Source organism: Carcharodon carcharias, chromosome 26, assembly GCF_017639515.1.
Source record: "Carcharodon carcharias isolate sCarCar2 chromosome 26, sCarCar2.pri, whole genome shotgun sequence".
Classification (NCBI taxonomy): Eukaryota; Metazoa; Chordata; class Chondrichthyes; order Lamniformes; family Lamnidae; genus Carcharodon; species Carcharodon carcharias.
In genome coordinates, this window is record NC_054492.1 from 45269046 (window position 1) to 45288372 (window position 19327).

A 19327-nucleotide genomic window follows, 5' to 3' on the forward strand; every position below is an offset into this window, starting at 1 on the left:
CAAAATAATGTAAGGGTGTTGTAGGTTTTCATAGTACCTTACGCACAAATAATATAAGGTGAATTGCTGGCCTGGAATGTGGACACGTTGCTGGTATGCAGGAGATAAACAGGAGATAAAAAAAGAAACAATCAGTGACCAGGTTTAGCCTTCAAAAAAAATGATGAAAAGAGGTGATAGGAATGGGAGCAAAATTTTTAAAATCTAAAAGAATTGCAGATAAAAGAAAGTTATTCAAGAGCAACAAGATTTTATAATTCCCAAATTTAAGAAAGAAACTGACAACAAAGTGCTCTTAGTACCATTATAGACATGTCCAATGCATTTAATATAATTTAATTGTTATCAACCTCAATGGTTAGGCTGAGTTTAATGCCATCAGTGACTGTTCAAGGACAAGATTACAGATAAAAATTAGCACTGAAAAAGGCATTTTAGTTGCTTTATACCAAGGTTACTAAGCATTTTCTCTTTGAAAAAGTAACTTATCTCTTTATTTTGACTTCATTTCCAGTCCCTCCTGTCTGAACCCTCCTCAGTCCCTTATAAAAATGCATCGTGCAAGGCTATTTAATACTGATCGACAACCACAATACACTCATCAACAGAATCAGCGTTAACGTGCTTTGCAATCTACTTCACTTCTTTAAAAATTCAGCTTATGTGGAAATGAGGCAGTTTTCCCTGGGTGACATGGTGTTGCAGATGTCAAAAGCAGCACAACAGAATCTGACAACTGGGATTGTGCCCGAGATGGGGTCGAGGGCCACAGTTCCCCTCCTGCTTTTCCTGGGACTGCTCTTCATTTTTGTCAAGATCTCCGAGAGGAAGGTGACTTTGCCAGGTAACAAAAAGCACAGGTATTCTATTAGGAGTGTTAGTGAGAGAGTGATCACTCTGGCATATTTCTAACTGTGCAATGTCTTTAAGCAGGTCCTTCTTTCTGTCTGGGCATTGGACCTCTAATCTCTTATGGTAGATTCTTGTGGATGGGAATTGGCAGTGCCAGCAACTACTACAATGAAAAGTATGGAGAGATAGTGAGAGTGTGGATCCATGGTGAGGAAACACTTATTATTAGCAGGTAAATCAATTTACAAGTTTGCAGGAAATCAATATTCTGCCATGCATCAGTTGAATTGCGCTGCCACTGAGGAACATAAATATGTATTTCCCTTGTATTAAAATTGAACATGCTTTCTATGGCTTTGGAAGTTTTCTGTATTTCTTGCGATATGGAAATGGCCAGAATACTATTAAGAGATCACCGGGGCTTATGACAAACCTTTTTCCAACTCTGATTTCTTGTCTAGATCCTCTGATGTGCTTGTCTCGTTTATAATTAACTCGAGCAGGTATTTTACTACATTATTTTGAGTTTATGACTTTTCTACATTGACCTTATCCTGTGCAAATAGCCAGGATTAAATGAGCTGATCATCCAGGCCAGTGACCAACCTTCTTTCAATTCTGATTTCTTCTTTAGATCCTCAGCTGTGAACCATGTGATGAAGAAGGGGCACTACATATCCAGGTTTGGAAACAAACAGGCACTTCAGTGCATTGGCATGAATGAAAACGGCATAATCTTCAACAATAATCCTTCCATCTGGAAACAAACACGCCCATATTTTGCTAAAGGTAAGAAATTTTACAATTTGACTCAAAGGTGTTACCTCAGTCTGTCTCAAAGGTCTCAACCATGGATGTGATTTGATAAATGCACTTAGGGGAGCCATCCATAAGGGTACATAGCATTAACTAATGAAGTTTTCCAGTGTCAGTATAAAGCGCAACCTTCAATATATTAAATATAACTAGATGTACAGTGGTGTAGTTGTCAACTGCTTTTTGATGTGGCCTTGCAAACCATTCAGTTGTATCAAACCACTAGAAATACCAACAAGAATAAAGCTACATAGTTCAAGAAGAAGGCCCACCACTACTTTCTTAGGACAACTAGCGATGGGCAATAAATGCTGTCTTTGTTAGTGATGCCTGATTATGAATTAAAGAAAGAATTAAATAAATATTTCATGGCACAGTCATCTTGCTTTAAACCTTAGATTTCTGACAATTGCACATGTACTCTCTGGTGAAAAGCTTTGATTTGAAGTTTCAGATCAGCACATAATAATCCAAAAAATACCCTCCAAATATTATATTAACAGTGCTATCAGCAGCACCTTTATTCTGTATTTCTAATCATTTATACTATTTAAATATACTATGTGCTTTACTCCCTGAGGTGAAAGCAATTTTATGATCTGGGGTTTTCAATTGGTTGAGGCACTGTCTTTAAGGCAAGTTTTGAACCAGTAAAAATCTAATGTTTGGAAATTACTCTGATTTCCAAGATAAGGAAAGGGAGGAAGAAGAAAGAGAGGGTAGAAGTTAGATTTAATAGTCCAATGACAGTTTTTAAAAAATAATTAAAATGATAGAGGAGAGGGTAGAAATAGGAAGCTGAATTAGGGTGCATCATTATTTGATCTTCATTTGACGTATTATTTTTTGTAGTTTGGAGTTAATAAATCCACTTCTGATATTTGAGTTGTTTTATTATTGTAATATTACTGTTTAGTTGACCATCATGATGTATGAGTTGAAATTTAAGAAGCTAGCCAGCATTGGAAGGTTACTATTCCCTGAAGCTGCCTGATCTCAGTGTTAACACCTTTACTTCTGCACTCTCTGTCTTTATTTACCCTGTTCTCTCTCTTTTCCACTTTTTTCTCCTGTGTTTTGTCCCCCCTTATCCTCTATTATTTAAATATTATAATGTAGCCTTATTACCTATATTCCATTTAAGATTTTAATATTCCAATTTGTTTTGCTGTGCACTTAGTCTTGTTCAATTTTCATAATGACAGAGGTCCACATAGCTTTAAATCAGATCTTAACAGGCTAAGCAGGAAACCAAAGACAGTAGCTTGATCTGGCTGCTCCACCAATGGAAAAAATCAAACTATGATGTGAAATTGTCAAATCCCAGTCAAAATCAGCAATACTAGCACCTGTAGTACTGGAGTTCCATATTAAGGTATATAAGATAAGTTCAGACAAATTTTATTGCATGGTTCCCTACATTTCCAAGTTTTACCAGTTTCTCCTTTTGGGATCTCCCTAAATAAGTTTGGGGTTGGGGGTTGGTGGGGGTGTTACGGGTGGGGCATGTGGTTGTCCTCAGCCTTGTTTCTTCTTCAATACATTTGGGGTATATGAGCATACATAAGAACATATGAAATAGGAGCAGGAGTAGGCCATTCGGCCCCTCCAGCCTACTCCGCCATTCAACAAGATCATGGCTGATCTGTTTGTATTTCGAGTTCTACATTCCCATCTAGCCCCCCTCCACCCCAGATTCCCTTGCCTAACAAGAATCTATCTACTTCTGCCTTAAAAATATTCAGTAACCCCGCTTCCACCGCCTTCAGAGGCAGAGAATTCCAAAGTCACACAACCCTCTGAGAGAAAAAAATTCTCCTCATCTCTGTGTCACTTTACAGCCTTTCAGACTGAATATTGAGTTCAACAATTATTTTAGATCATGAACTCTCTCCTCCATCCCCACCCCCTTTCTGTTTTCTCCCCCTCCTTTATGTTTTTTCCAATAATTTATATAGATTTTTCTTTTCCGACCTATTTCCATTATTTTAAAATGTATTTCCATCCATTGTTTTATCTCTACCTTTTAGCCTATTTCAATCCCTTCCCTTCACCCACCCCACCCCCACTAGGTCTATCTGTACCTTGCTTGTCCTGCTTTCTACCCTTAGTTAGCACGTTCCTTAGACAATATCACCACCTTCAACACCTCTTTGTCCTTTTGTCTGTGACATCTTTTGGTTATCTCCACCTATCACTGGCCTACATCCAACTCTCTTGTCCCAACCACCGCACCACCCCCCACCCCCCCAAACCAGCTTATATTTCACCCCTTTTCTATTTTTCCTTAGTTTTGTTGTAGAGTCATGTGGACTCGAAACATTAACTGTGCTCCCTTCCACAGATGCTGCCAGACCTGCTGAGTTTTTCCAAGTATTTTTGTTTTTGTTCTCGATTCCCAGCATCTGCAGTTTTTTTGCTTTTATCTGCAAATTCCAGGTATCAATCTAGTAAACCTCCTCTGAACCACCTCCAACACATTAGCATCCTTCCTTAAATAAGGAGACCAAAACTGCACACAGTATTCAAGATGCAGTCTCACCAATGCCCTGTATAACTGAAACATAACATCCTTTCTTTTATATTCAGTTCCTCTTGTAATAAAGGATAGCATTCTATTAGACTTCTTGATTACATACTGTACCTGTATACTAGCTTTTTGTGACTCGTGCACGAGAACATCTACACAGGATGTGTCCCTCGAGGGAGAGAATACGCAATGCACCAGTTTCGATTTTTCAGCAGTTTGGCTTAAAAACTCTTAAGATTGGTGATGGGTTTCTGCACATGCCAGACACCTGGCTGATCAAAAATTAAGCTCGCTACTTTTGCAGTAAGAGCCAGGAGCCAGAACATGAAGTCACACAGTGTGGTTTGCTTTTTATTTTTGTTTTAATCTCAGCGGAACCAATGTGTTATTGATCCTAGGGAGGGTTTTTACTATTTCCTAAGAGGCTCAGAAGTTGAACATGTACCTTTTATCAGATGTCTGTTCGTTGCAGATCAGTGATTAATCTATTGTGCTTGCTTACTTATAGAAGAATGATTCATTCCATTCAATTGCAATATTATCAGCTCAAGCAGACTTTCGCTATCCATCCACACATCCCAATTCACACCCTTTGCACCCCCAGCCGTCGTTCTTTAGCTATCCTTTGCTCTCTAGGCGGCATTTTCAGAGGGTAGGTTGTCAGTCACTAAATCCCCACTCTCTGATGTACTCACTTTACCTTGCTACTTTTGATGACTCTTTAAAGAACCTACCTTTGCTTGATGTCCCCATTGCCTCCTTGTAAAGGCCTGAGATCTGCATAAGGCATGCTCCACAAACCCAAGCTGCTTAACAAAGAAACCTTCATCACTAGTCATATCATGGATTCCTCGTGCACATTAAATGACAATTAAAATGATATATTTTTAAATAGTCATTGTGTACAATGCAGGATTTGTTGAGTGTTGTGTGTATCCTTTTCAGCCCTGACTGGCCCAGGTCTTCAGAGGACTCTTGCTGTGAGTGTGGAGTCTACCCGTAATCACCTGGAGAAACTGTTGGGGGATAACAACGCCACCACGGCCTGTGTGGATATACTGCTGTTTCTGAGAGCCATCACACTAGATATTTCCAATAGACTGTTCCTCAGAGTTCCACTTCATGGTAATCCTATTTTCTACCCTGTTTAAAGTAGACAGTATGAGTAGTTAGTATAATTAATATACTGCTTTACCTACCCCGAGTGCAGTTCAGTCCTGACCTTGTCTATACAATGCTGTCTAAACAATTTCGAATTCACCTTGAAGCAACTCATCTCAACTTGAATGTTATCCTAACAGCAGCCAATCTGGCAATGAGGGTTAAAACATTATGTATAAACACAATACCATGTTCATACAATATCCCTCTGTGCCATTTTACATCATCATTCATTAACTCATTTGCTTTATTCATGAAATTGCATGTCAACACAGTCCATTATAAATATTCAGAGACCCCATGTTTGTTTGACATCTTAATCAGGGATACAAATTGAGATTCAAAGAAAACTGATGCTGCAGAGAGCATCAGTGAGGAGAACTGGATTTGAATTGCACATTTTTTCACAGGAAATCATTTTTTAAAATTCATTCATGGGTTTGTGGGTGTCGCTGGCTAGGCCAGCATTTATTGCCCATCACAAGGGCTTCACCCTTGAGAAGGTGGCGGTGAGCTGCCTTCTTGAACCATTGCAGTCCCTGTGGTGTAGGTACACCCACTGTTAGGAATGAAGTTCCAGGATTACTAGTCTCTAGCCCTGTCATTACTGCACTTGCACACTTGCGCATTGAGGGGTAAGGGGACGGGTTTGGTGGGCATTAGTAAGTTAGCCATTTATTCTTTCATTTATTTCTGCATTAATAGAACGTTTTTGAATAAAAGGAGAAGTGTATTTGCCTTTTTTTTGCCTTTCTAGAGGGAGAAATTGTGTCTAAAATTCAGAAGTATTTTGACACATGGCAAACACTCTTGTTGAAACCAGATATTTTCTTCAAATTTAAGTGGATATATGAGAAGTATGAAAAAGCTGCGTGAGTATTATATTCCCCTTATTTCTGCATATCTGGAGCTTGGCGCCATTGCTTAAGGTTACTGAAGCTAGGAATATTTCATTTGAAGTTACTTTATATTAAACAAAAATCAAGTATTGCAACCCTTCAAAATAATGAAACATTGTACATTGTTAAATGATTTGTAAACTATATAAACCAATAAATTGGAGCAAGGAGTCATAGGCTTAAACTGGTGAAAGGACAATTTAGGACGGATCAGGAAACAGTCAGTATGTAGACCCATAACTTCTGAGCTCCAGGGCATCGTAACAGGAGGTACCCCAAAGATGCTCTGGGGAACCCCCTGCCGGAGGTCCCTTGGTAAGGATTGCATAGCAATTGCCCAGGAAGTTCAAACTTCCGTTGGACAATTGCCCTGCGATGGGAATTATCTGAAAGTACGATATAAATCGCTAACTTTGGATAGTCTTACAGTATTGGTTACCCAGAAAACATTAGAATGATAAACTTTTGGGTAATTATAGTACTAACCCCACTGACCACCCCCATGGGAACCCCCAACCAACCTCCCAACCCCCCCCATGAGACTCCCCCCACACCCCCACAAGGCTTCTCAACTGCCACCCCACTCCCCCAACCGACCAGAGCCCCCCCACTGACCACCTGACCCCCAGAGCCTCTCCCCCCAACCTCCATCCCTCCTTACAAACTTAGCTTTTCCCTGGCTTCTTAAAATGACTGGACCGGTAAACTGACCAGCATTTTGGCAGCTAGTGCTGTAAAAAGGAAGGGGCTGAGGGTTCCTCACCTCCAACTCTGCTGCCCTTGACACAAGGCCTTGGTCTCCTGCTGCACTACACAGTTCTCACCTGGCTTGAGTCGGACATTCTGGTGAGAAAGGAGCGGCTGGATTTTAAGGTAAAAACCTGGGAATGGGGTGACTCTGATTGCCACCCCAAATAAGTTACAGGCTGTAGAGTTGAGGAAGAAAATACCTTAGAGCCAACTCTACCATCAAAAGATCTGCTGCATGCGTCCTTATTCTGGTTCACCCGTCACCCCTGTGCTCATTCACCTACAATGTCTTCAGGATAAACAATACCTCAAATTTGTTTTCCTTGTTTTCAAATCCCTGCACCCCTCCTATCTCTGTAATTTCCTGCTGCTCTAATTCTGACCTCTTGAGCATCCTCAATTTTCTGGAACCCCCTCCATAAGCCGTCTTCATCTCTTTAACTCACTCTCCCCCTTTAAGTTGCTCATTAGAATCTCTGTCTGGACAAGCTTTTGGCCATCTGCCCTATAAAACCTCCTTGTGTGTCTTGGTTTAAATTTTGTTTTATTACGTTCCTGGGAAGCACCTTGGGACATGTTATTATGTTAAAGGCGTGATATAAATATAAGCTGTTTTAATGAATGGTTTAAGAGTGAGTTAGGTAACATGACAGGCTGAATGTAAGTTTGGATTTCATGGAAATATGAGCTGGAATGAAACAAATGGCCTTTGCCAACAGTGTTTATCTTGCGTAAGTTATTCTTTGAATGATGACTGGGAACGGTCACTCCTTTCCTATACCATAGTTATCCCTCAACAAGATGTCATTTCTAATGCAAACTTACCTCATGTTTTAAAACTGTTCACTTGCTATCACCAATTAAATAAGGTTCTGTTCTTGGGCTCACCATCATTTTAGTCCATGCTCTCTAATTGCAGCCAGGATCTACAAGATGCAGTGAAAGAGCTGCTACTGAGAAAACAGCAAGAACTGCAAGAAGCTGAAAAACTACAAGACATCACCGACTTTGCAACTGACCTGATTCTTGCACAGGTAGCCACTTGTCAATGAAAATGGTAATAAAAGCTGAATTATCATTGTTACATATGAGGGTATCATCAAGTCTAGATATTCCATTGACAACACATGAATATTGCCTCGATGTCTATTTCAGAACGTTTTTGAATTCGTGGCATTTATTACTGGCCCCATGTTTGCTTTCACATTCAAACTTATTTTTTAAATATTTTATTCCTTTCTTATTTCCTGTCAAATATTTCTGTCTTTCTCATTCAATTTTTTTGCTTTTGCCTAGATCATATTTTGAAGGTTTTTCATTCTTTTAATTTCTAATTTTTTATGTTAATCTTCGATCATCTTGAGTGCTCTGTTCCATATCATTGATGTTCCTTTTCATCAATTCAGCTTAACTTTTCTATCTCCCTCCTTTTCACATTTGAATCCCCTTTGCTTCCCATTTAATGTTGCCTTTGTTTCTTTACATAGGATAGACAGCACGGAAACAGATTGTTCAAACCAACCAGTCCATGCTGTTGTTTATGATCCACCCGAGCCTTTTCCCATCATTCCTCATCTAAATCTACCATCGTAATCATCTATTCTCTTCCCCCTCATGTTAAGCTTGTCTAGTTTCCTCTTAAATGCATCTAAATTGTTTGCTTCAACCATTCCCTGTGGTAGGGGATTTTGCATGAAAATATTTTTGGGCAAAGAAGTTTCTTCTAAATTCCCAATTGGATTTCTTAGTGACTATCTCAAATGGCCTCTAGTTTTGCTCTTTCCCACAAGAGGAAACATTTTCCCTTTTGCCTTTTAGTTAGAAATTCTCTTGTCTTTTTGCTTTTTTTAATTCCATTTCAATACTTTAGATTGCTTGCCCTTCATTTCGAACAATATTTCTCCCCTCTGTGCTTTTCACTTCTTTGTCATCATATCTTTCTCAATACTATTCACTTTGAAGTAAATTAGGCTTTTATTTGTTCTTTTGTCGCCCGTACCTTTTCACATCCAATTTTCTCCCTTGCTCCCCTCATGTTGCTGACTCAGGGCAGCGAACATGGGAGTTGGCGTTTACCCCAGGGCCACAGTGAGCAAGTCCACCTGATTTCTGTTCTTATGACAGCCAATGCTCAGTACCCCAGCCAAATGACCGAGTATTATCAGTAAGGGCAGATAACTTTCCAACAGAAGTCACTGGATAATAACAAGAAGTATGAAACTTGGCTAGTCCTCCCTCAATCCCAGGGATACCAGAGCCAATTGTTACATTTTTATGCTCCTAGCTAAAAATAGCTAAGTGAATTCAAACCATGGGTAGAGTTTTACGATGGGATTTTACAGCCCCCACCCCGACCAGGCCATAAAATTCTGCCCTGTAGGTCAATTCTGGGACCTCCCTGGCTTACATAAGAACTTAAGAAACAGGAGCATAAGTAGGCCATTTAGCCCCTCAAGCCTGCTCCGCCATTCAATAAGATCATGGCTGATCTGCCCCAGGCCTCAACTCCTCTTTTGTGCCAGCTCCTCACAGCCTTCAGCTCCCCTACATTTCAAAGTTCTACCTACCCCATCTTTAGATACTTTCAGTGACCTAGCATCCACAACTCTCTGAGGTAGAGGATTCCAGTCATTCACTACCCACTGAGAGAAGAAATTCCTTTGTATCTCAGTTTTAAATGAGTATCCCCTTATTCTGTACCTATGCCCCCTTGTTTGAGATTCCCCACTAGTGGAAACATCTTTTCAACATCTACCCTGTCAAGCCCCCTCAGAATCTTGTACGTTTCAATAAGATTACCCCTCATTCTTCTAAACTCTAATGAATAAAGGTCTAAACTGTTTAGCTGTTCTTGATAAGTCAACCCCTTCATCCCAAGAATCAGCCTAGTGAGTCTCTTTTGATCTGCCTCCAATGCCAGTTTATCCTTTCTCAAATACGGAGACGTCACTTGTCTGGATCAATTCTACACTGAGGCCACTTTATCATCATGAATCATTAAATTAATTTAGAAATAATTAATTACAAATAGCTTAAAATTTATTTTTTAAACCACAGTTTCACTTAGTTTGTACAAGAAAATCTGCACAGTGTATGGTCTAGATCTCATCATATGTAGGTCTCATCAGCCTGATTCAAACTGAATCACGTTTGAATAAATTGGGTGAAATGACAAACAATTTAGCTAAATAAGATTAGCAAACAAGACAAAAGACACAATATGTATAGTTCATGAAAGTTTACAAATATCTTAGAGCAGCAATGAGCAAGGATGCCTATGACAGGAAAGATCTAAAAAAGAATATCATTCAACTGCTGGCCTTGCAGCAATAACATTTACTGAATGTTAAGGGCCAAGAGTCTGTCTTATTCCAGAAAAGTTGGTGTGCTGAGCAATAAGCCTGTGAGCAAATAAGGAAAAAATAAACTTGAAGTTTGCTTGCTCCGAAAGTCTGTAATGATTGGAAAGAGGTTTGCAGCATGATTCCCACATGCTGAGCTCGTGTTTTCAAATGATGCTGATTCTAGGATCTGGGCTGTGTCAAGCCAAGCTCATTCATAATGGCGGCAATAGTTTGACACTGGTAGAAGCTGAAAGGGCGTTGCCTGCCTTGATTATGATGTAAGGAGAAAGAGGGAGAAGGAAATAAACAGCACAAAAAAAATCAAGTGCAAATTACTGCATTTTTATTCAACTTTAATGAACCATTAGTGATAAACTCTCTTTATTTATTTGTGAGGTAGGTAATCATTTGGAAGTAAAACTCTTCCCCTTATATTTATATTTTTGTATATCTCTCACATTCGATGACTGCCCATATCTCCGTGTTGGCATCACTCATCATAGCCAGCCATGCTCGCTAATATAATGCTCACATCAAGTTCACTGGTGCCAAAATAAAGTTGCCTTTCTGCTGTTCTGTAGACGCATGGAAAACTGACTGCAGACAATGTGAGGCAGAGCGTACTGGAAATTCTGATAGCAGGACCGGACACGATGTCTGTCAGCATCTTTTTTATGCTAATGCTTATTGCACAACATCCTGAAGTGGAGAAGAAAATAGTTGAAGAGATTCAGGCAGTTACAGGTATGATACAGGGAGAAAGCGTAAAACAATAGTTTCAATGATAGGTTGACTTTCTTATGACTAAGTCATCTCAGTGTTTGAATCTTATGTTTGAATTTTGTTTCTTTCTTAATTTCAATCAAAATAGTTAGGTCAATCAATTAATTTCAATCAAAATAGCTAGGTCATCCCAGCTACAAACAAATATGTCTGGGTAAAAATCAAAATAAAACTTTGGATTTAATCAATCAATTGCCATTTGTCTCCTTTGGCTTGCCACTCCCAAATGTCAACAGTGACTCTATCAATCTCCTGTACAGCTGCCTTTCCTCTTGTCATCATTAACTGGGGCCCTTCAGTCTGGCTTCCACTTTGTTCACAGCATTGCTCAAAGTAACAAATGACATCCATGCACCCTGGGACTGTGGGTCTGTGTAACCCTCATCCATGTTCCACACAGATCCACAATTAGCCTCCCTCCCAGCCATTGTACCAGTGTAAGACTCATGCCTACAGTGTTAAATCTGCTGGCCCTAAGTGTGAATGCATTTGGTGATCAACTGATCTGGGAGGCCACCACCACCTTGGGCTGGTTTAATTCAGCCTGTTCCCCTTAGCCAAGACTGATTACTACTCCAACATAGTCCTACAGAGTAGAAACCACTCTAAACTTGCCTTTTGCATCACTATAAACACATCCTTAGGTTTCCCTGCCCTATTCTTTACCTCAGACTCAAAATCCAAGGAACTCATAGACTTCTCTAAGTCTAAACCAGTAAGCTCACCTGCTGGCAGCACATAACACAGCCTCAGGCATGCAGTGTGCATGATTTTCCAACCATTTTAACTGAATTATGCTCAGATTTCCAAAATGCCTTCTTGACAGACAAGCTGAAAGGGAACAGGGGCAGGCAGATGAGAGTAGGACTAATGCTCATTTGAAGGGTAAACTCAAACACAGACTTGTTAGGCTGAGCAGATTCTTTCCATGATGTAAGGGCCGAGTGACTTGCTCCTGCTCCTAATTCACATGTTCGTATAATTCTATGTAAAGTAAGAAAATCACTTCTTATAACTTTTCACAGCATACAACTCAAATTATTGCCTTTAGAAACCTGGTTTTTCCAAATTGTCAAATGATGGAATAATCTTAAGAAATTAAGTACATCCCATTAAGTTTTGTTTTTGCAGTGTCATAGCTAAAACATAAGGTGGATAAAACATAAGGTGGATAAGGCAGTTGATGCCTCAGACCCTGACCAGCATTGTTGGAATGATTAATCATTTAAGCAGCTCGATATTTCAAAAGAAACAGCCTGATTTTCAGAGTCTCCATCAAGGTTAACAAGAAGGGCAATATTGAAAATGAAAGTCAAAGTTACTCTTTCATCAGGCTGTGCAAATTAGACCTGTTTCAAATCCACAAGTCAACTTGGAGAATCAATAATGGAGGAGCTGTCACAACATTTAGCCACACTGACCACTGGTGTCGGGGTCACTGATCCAAGGATGATGGCCTTTGTTCCACATCAGCCTGCTCTGCCCCCTCCTCACATGGCTCCCTCTGTTACTATCACATGTGGTAGCGAGCATGATTTTATGAGCTTACTTGTCCAGTTAGATTGACCAATACAGAAGCTGCCATCTTTGTCTTCTCTCACTATGTGGCTGGGCTCTGGCTGTACACTGCACTGCTGGGGGACTGACCCGGACAGATACTTTGTTTCAATTTTCATGTGTTGCAAACCTACTGAGTATCCATTTGGCTAGTCAGCAGGCCTTCAGCACTGCACTGTCAAAGGATTTTATCAGTGTTTTCCTAAGAACAAAGCTATAATCTATGTAAAAAAAAAAGGATCAAATTCTATGATGTGTAATGGATTAAGAGATCAACACAAATGTCTACTTGTTAAAGAAGAACAAATACTGGGACAATGACATAGTGTCTAGAATGCCAACTCAGTGTCTTTTTGGTGGCAATGATGCTGGCGCATTTCCTGATCGCACTGTTCCTTGATTCTGTTTCTGTACATAGTGTCCTAATGTCCTTGGTTTCACCAAAGCAATTTACTGCAGAGAGTTAAAAGCTGTGGTTCCTTTAACTTGGAATAATATCTTGGCATTAAATTACAATAATGCAAAGTCCAAATGTAATTGATTTAGGTTTAATTATTCTTAACATCCTATTCATGAATAGCTTTTAAGGAGGCTCTTAATTCAATGTCCCAATTGTACTTTCAAGTCTCATCGATGTGGAGCTCTCTAAATAACCATTATATTTGCTTTCATCTTCTCTTTGAGATTGAATCTCACCTTTAAAAAAAATTCTAGATTTTGTCCTCTTTCTTAATTTCACATGGCAGGCAATATTTGTAGAGAAGTGGGGAAGAGACCTGTCCAAGGTGCCTGCACTGAAACGAGCTGATAGGGTACGCTTGAGAATGATTTATGGCAATGTTCACTCTGACTTACCATTGCTCAGGTGGCCCTTGCTTGGTAATTCCCTGGTGTGATCAAGATCTTAGCAGAACCTTTTCTTCATCTACTGAACCGTCCTCCATGCCTCCCATTATTAGATCAACCATATCCCCCACTACTTCATTCACCTTGCCCCCCACTATTACATTCAACACCCCCCTACTATTTCAACTAATGCTTCCCCCCGCGGTTCAACCCAACATGCAAACCCGACCCCAACCCCATTATTACCCTAGCTATACATTGGCCTATTACTTGCATTCACGATATGGATTAAGAATGGTTACAAAAACATACATATATTTACACATTGTACCTTTCACAGTGTCCTAAAGTGCTTTACAGCCAGTGGAGTACTATTGACTTGTAGTCACTGTTGTAATGTAGGAAAAGCAGCAACTAATTTGTACGCAGCAAGCTCCCACAAGCAGCAATGCGATAATGTCCAGGTAATCTGCTTTCTGATGTTGGTTGAGGGATAAATATTGGCCAATACACAGGGAGGGACTGTCCTTCTTCAAAATAATGTCCTGGGATCTTTTACATCCACCTGAGACAGCAGATAGAGCCTTGGGTTAACATTTTGCCTGAAAGGCAGCACCTCAAATAGTGCAGTGCTGACTCAGCATTGCACCAGATGTCAGCTTTTAATTTCTACACTCAATTCCAAGAGTTGGACTTGAACCCAAAGCATCGTGACTCAGAGACAAGAGTGCTTCCCACTGAGCCACAGCTGACACTACAACATCACTGCTTCACAGTGGGAACACAAATACTTTTATAACATAACAATTAATAAGTCCTCAATCCCCATGAATATGTCATCTGGCCACTTTTCTAATTTCCGATTATGTGAAATCAATGGGAGCTATAATCATTCTTTCTTTCTAATGAACTAATACATACACAGCAATGCAAATCAGATGCTAGGCGACATGACACTTTTCCCTCTTCATTCCCAGGGGAACGGGAAGTGCAGAATGGTGACCTGCAGCAGCTGAAAATTGTGGAGAGCTTTATTAATGAGAGCATGAGATACCAGCCTGTGGTGGACTTCACCATGCGCAAGGCACTTAAAGATGATGTGATTGATGGCTACCCTGTAAAAAAAGGCACCAACATTATCCTTAACCTGGGTCGCATGCACAAAGTTGAATTCTTTCTCAAGCCAAATGAATTCAACCTGGAAAACTTTGCACAAAATGTGAGTATCCACACTAGCTGAAAATTGAGCTTTACATGTAACAGGCTCACACACTAGCTTCATAAAAGCTGCCTAAAGACACATGAAGTGATCTTTAGGTAGATGCTGTTCATTATAGCATGTGTAATTGTGTACACTGGTTCATGTTTGGATGATGCTCTGTGTCACAAGGCCAACGTACGGATGGTAACACTATCAGATTAGCTTCCCTAGCTAACTCACCACCACCTTCTCAAGGGCAATTAAGGATGGGCAATAACTGCTGACCCTACTGGCAATGCTCACATCCCATATGCAAAAATTTTAAAGTGTAATGTCTGCTTTGGTGCAGATCCAGCATGCTTTCTCCACTTCCTTCAGTGATGGAGAGGAGCTCTTGGTTTTACTGATGACAACAGGGGCCATCATGTTGGAAGGGTTGATTCAAAGTGACCTAATCTTCTAGAAGCATTATTGGCAGCAGATCCACCATACAAAGCATTTTTTTTACCCAATCCAAACAGGTGATACAAAAGCTTTGTCTGACTCCGAGGCCTGTGAAAATTGTTCTTCTTTATAGTGGCAAACCAGAACTGGATCAATGTGGAAGTTCAGCATAGTCAGTTCCTGTGTGGGGTTGAGTTCTAATAGTTATCAATGCTCATGGCTGCAAAACAAATTGGGGCCCTCAGTTAAGAGTCTTGGCCTGCCTCTTGCCACCCTGCTTTTGTACTGGAAGCCCCTGAATGTATAAAACCTGCATGTGTGTCAGTAGACTTCTTGCGAACCTGTGGGCAATGACAGCTTCATTTCAATTTGAACCTTTTTAATCTCCTTCCTAAACAAAAATGAAGTGGCCAAGTGAGTCTTTCAAAACCACTTGAGAAATAAAATAGAAGGACGGGGGTTTGGGGTTGGAAAGGGAAAGTGTCCCACAGAAACCTTAAGAGATATAAATGGAGTAATATCACCAACAGGGAGGAGAAACTAGCAACCTCAGAGCTGTTTATTTTTAGTGCAATTCAATAGCAGAAGTTCCATGGATGGTTACAAGCCAGCTCCTGGTGACCGGAGTCATCATTTGACTCAAATTGACCCCAATGTTGGGAGCCCCAGTCTAGAATGAAAGAATAAAAGCAAAATACTGCAGCTACTGGAAATCTGAAATAAAAACAGAAAGTGCTGCCAGGTACTCAACAGGTCTGGCAGCTGGGTAACATTTCGAATCCAAACTTTTCTTTGGTTCCAAAGAAGGGTCATATTGGGTTTGAAACGTTAACTCTGTTTCTTTCTTCACAGATGTCAGACCTGCTGAGTTTTTCAACTCCAGAATGACCTGGATGGAAAACAGAGCTACCACATTCGGAGAAAATTGCTGTGGCAGCTATTGCAAGATACCATTTCTGGTTGGAAAAGCTAGAGTAAACCATCTAAATTCTTCTCTTGAGTAAATTCTAAAATATTATTGGTGCCATGAAGTAATAATGTTACTTTCTGTACAACGAAAACCTGAGGGTGGCTTCTTTACAATATTTTATCAAAGAGTCATACTGCAGAGTCAGAGTATAGATGCATGATTTCAACAATGACATTTCCCAAAAAAGAATTGTGAGTTTTTGCTTCTCTTTCCTTTTTTTAAGTTTTTTTTACATCTTTATTTGGGGCCAGTTTCCCTGCACACACACATACACACACACACACATTCTGTATGTTCTAATAGCATTGACTCTCTGGCTGAGGTTTGGTTTCATGGTGTTGATGAGCCTGCTTCCCTCAAGGAGCCATTCTTTGTTTAGATGTGAATTTGATAGTTAGGACCAGCTAAATATTTGATTCACGACGGATGTCACAGGCATGCCTGATCCTGCCTTCATCTGGTGACAGAGTACATGTTCTTTTCTGCAAGGATTCCTGGACAATGGCCAGGAGCAGAAGCCCCGACTCAATTTATCCTTCCCGAGACCACGAATGGTGAGGCCAACTGTAATGGCCCTACTGTCAGGCCGAGTGAATCCAGCAACAGAGTGCAGACTGTGGATCAAACCTGAGCTCCTCTTGATCTATCTGGCTTCATTACTCCCTGAAAAAACAGAGTTTTTAACCTTTAGATTGATGACAACTTGGTGGGAGGAGGGAGATCATTTGTCAATTATGTAAACTAAAGGGTACAATTCTAAAGGGGAAGCAGGAACACAGGGACCTGGGGGGTATAAGTGCATGAATCATTGAAGGTGGCAGGACAGATTGAGAAATTGGTTTAAAAGGCATATGAGATCCTGGGCATTATAAATGGAGGCCTAGAGTAGAAAAGCAAGGATGTTATGATGAACCTTTATAAAACACTAGTGTGGCCTCAAGTGGGGTATTGTGCCCAATTCTGGGCACCACATTTTAGAAATATGTGAAGGTTTTGGGCAGAGTCCAGAGAAGATTTACAAGTATGGTTCCAGGAATGAGGGACCTCAATCGCATGGAAAGATTGAAGAAGCTGGGGCTGTTCTCCTTGGAAAATAGAAGGTTGAGAGAAGATTTGACAGAGATTTTCAAATTGCTGAGGTGATTTAGACAGACTAGATAGAGAGACATTATTCCCATTGGCAGAAGGGTTGAGAACCAGAGGGTACAGATTTAAGGTGATTGGCAAAAAAAACAAACAAAAACAACACGAGGAAAGACATTTTTACGCAGAGAGTGGTTCCCACTTGAAATACACTGCCTGAAAGAATGGTGAAGGAAGATTTAATCATGGCTTTCAAAAAGAATTGGATAAGCACCTGAAGTGAAAACATTTGCTAGGCTATGGGGAAAGGGCTGGGGAGTGGGACCAGCTCAATTTCTCCTACACAAAGGTGGCACAGACTTAGTGGGTTGAATATCCTCCTCCTGTATTTTAATCTTTCCACAATCTACAAACCTTGTATTCCATGCAAATAGCCTCGCCTTCTAAGGATACATAACAGAAATTCGGGCATAAGCAGTGAGATAGGGCCTCGGTGGCAAAGGATGCAATGTTACCTTGGCATTTGTTTGATCATCGGGTGCATCATCTGAAAGTCAAACAGAGCCAGTCTAGAATTACAAGATTTTCTCTGAGTCTGCAGTCCAAAGGTTTCATCAAATCTCTGAATGTTTGCTATGTTCTAGATAGTGGCAAAGATTGACCTTAAACCTAGTAGAAACAGATATTGTACATGGCCACAATTATTAATTTTAAAAATCATTTGCTCATTCTATCTGTCTGTACAAGTGGAAGATAGCTTTAACTTTCCTGTATTTGTAGGTTCCTCGTCGCTATTTCCAGCCATTTGGCTGTGGCCCTCGTTCCTGTGTGGGAAAATATATCGCCATGGTGATGATGAAAGGTATCTTGGTGACCATGTTGAAGAGGTACCGAGTACATTCACATAATGGAAGCACCCTAGAAAATGTCAAAAATAACAACGACTTGTCTTACCATCCCAATGAGTCACACACTCTTCTCAGAATGATTTTTACCCCGAGGGATCAAGAAGAGGTCTAAGATCCCAATTTCTATGCAAGTAGCATGCACAAGGTTTCATCGGCATGATGCAGAGTGACCATTATGAAATCATCCAGATAAAATTTGCCATCTTTTCATAAAGTTGAACCAAAACGCTCGTTAGAATTAGGATCCAAATCTTTGTGGTAGAAGATTTTTCCCTCCCTAGATCCACTAATATTATTGTTTTTGGGATAATCTTGAAATAGAGCACTGTCATTTGTGATCATGGGTTATCATTTTATATTGTTGCTTCTGCAATCACCTTCAACCCTCTCCAGGACTAAGCCAGGCCACTAGGTGGAGCATCGGGAGTGGGTGAGAGGTGAGGACAGTAAAATCAGCACATGTGTGTCAGTCACCGAGTGCCACTGACCACCTCTATGGAGAAGTCTATAGACCAGACCATGTTGTCTTTTCAGCAGAAGGAAGAAGCATGTTGGGTGTGTTTGGGGACCTGAAGAGTCGGGGAGGAGGGAAGTGTGATGATGTAATTTAAAAAAATATCATTTTCAAAATTCAATTCATGATCATGTTTTGAGAATCAGTTTCTTATTTAATTTTTTTCTATACTCTTTTATATAAAATATATATATACACACACACACACAACTGCACTAAACATTAAGTTAATAGATGTGGATAAGTATATAGAGAGGGGGAAAGAAAATTTTCTCAACCTTAATTAATGCAGAGATCAGAAAGAGAGAGAAAATATCTTGAGAAAAGTGAGTGGTAGGTAACTTTATCAAAAGAAAGAAATTTAAGTTATAATAAAGTAAAGGGAAGAAGGCTATGTTCTACTCAGTGTAAGGAAGAGATGGTCAGTTCCATCCTGTGTGAGGGAAAGAGGGTGAATTCCATTCTATGTTAGACAGAGAGTGTGTTGGGGGTATCAGAACCATATACCTCACACATTTACAAGTCTGCCCCACTGAGGGCAGAGGGCAATCTGCCTTTGTGGTCTGGCTCCAGTGCAGCTGGAGTGGGTGACAATCAGGCTTACTGTGCAGGGTAGATTCCAAATGTGTATACTTCATTCATTGAAAAATAAAAAAAGGCTGCTTAATT

At 40.2% G+C, this 19327-nt stretch overlaps 1 protein-coding gene across 1 annotated transcript; it reads left to right on the top strand.

The window, feature by feature from the left end:
- Window positions 1-669: 669 nt before the first annotated feature.
- LOC121269879 (aromatase) lies at window positions 670-18563 on the top strand. The gene is made up of 9 exons (XM_041174944.1): window positions 670-844; window positions 934-1084; window positions 1487-1641; window positions 5144-5323; window positions 6117-6231; window positions 7928-8042; window positions 10934-11096; window positions 14516-14757; window positions 18017-18563. The coding sequence occupies exons 1-9, from the start codon at window positions 670-672 to the stop codon at window positions 18254-18256; spliced, it is 1536 nt and encodes a 511-aa protein (XP_041030878.1). The 3' UTR covers window positions 18257-18563.
- The last annotated feature ends 764 nt before the right edge of the window (window positions 18564-19327 follow it).

Bases quoted from the DNA above. Each gene is read 5' to 3' on its own strand.
- LOC121269879 (XM_041174944.1), top strand. From the start codon at position 670: ATGAGGCAGTTTTCCCTGGGTGACATGGTGTTGCAGATGTCAAAAGCA. The intron at 1,085-1,486 runs GTAAATCAATTT...TTTCTTCTTTAG, and splicing joins GAAACACTTATTATTAGCAG to ATCCTCAGCTGTGAACCATG. The intron at 6,232-7,927 runs GTGAGTATTATA...CTCTAATTGCAG, and splicing joins GAGAAGTATGAAAAAGCTGC to CCAGGATCTACAAGATGCAG.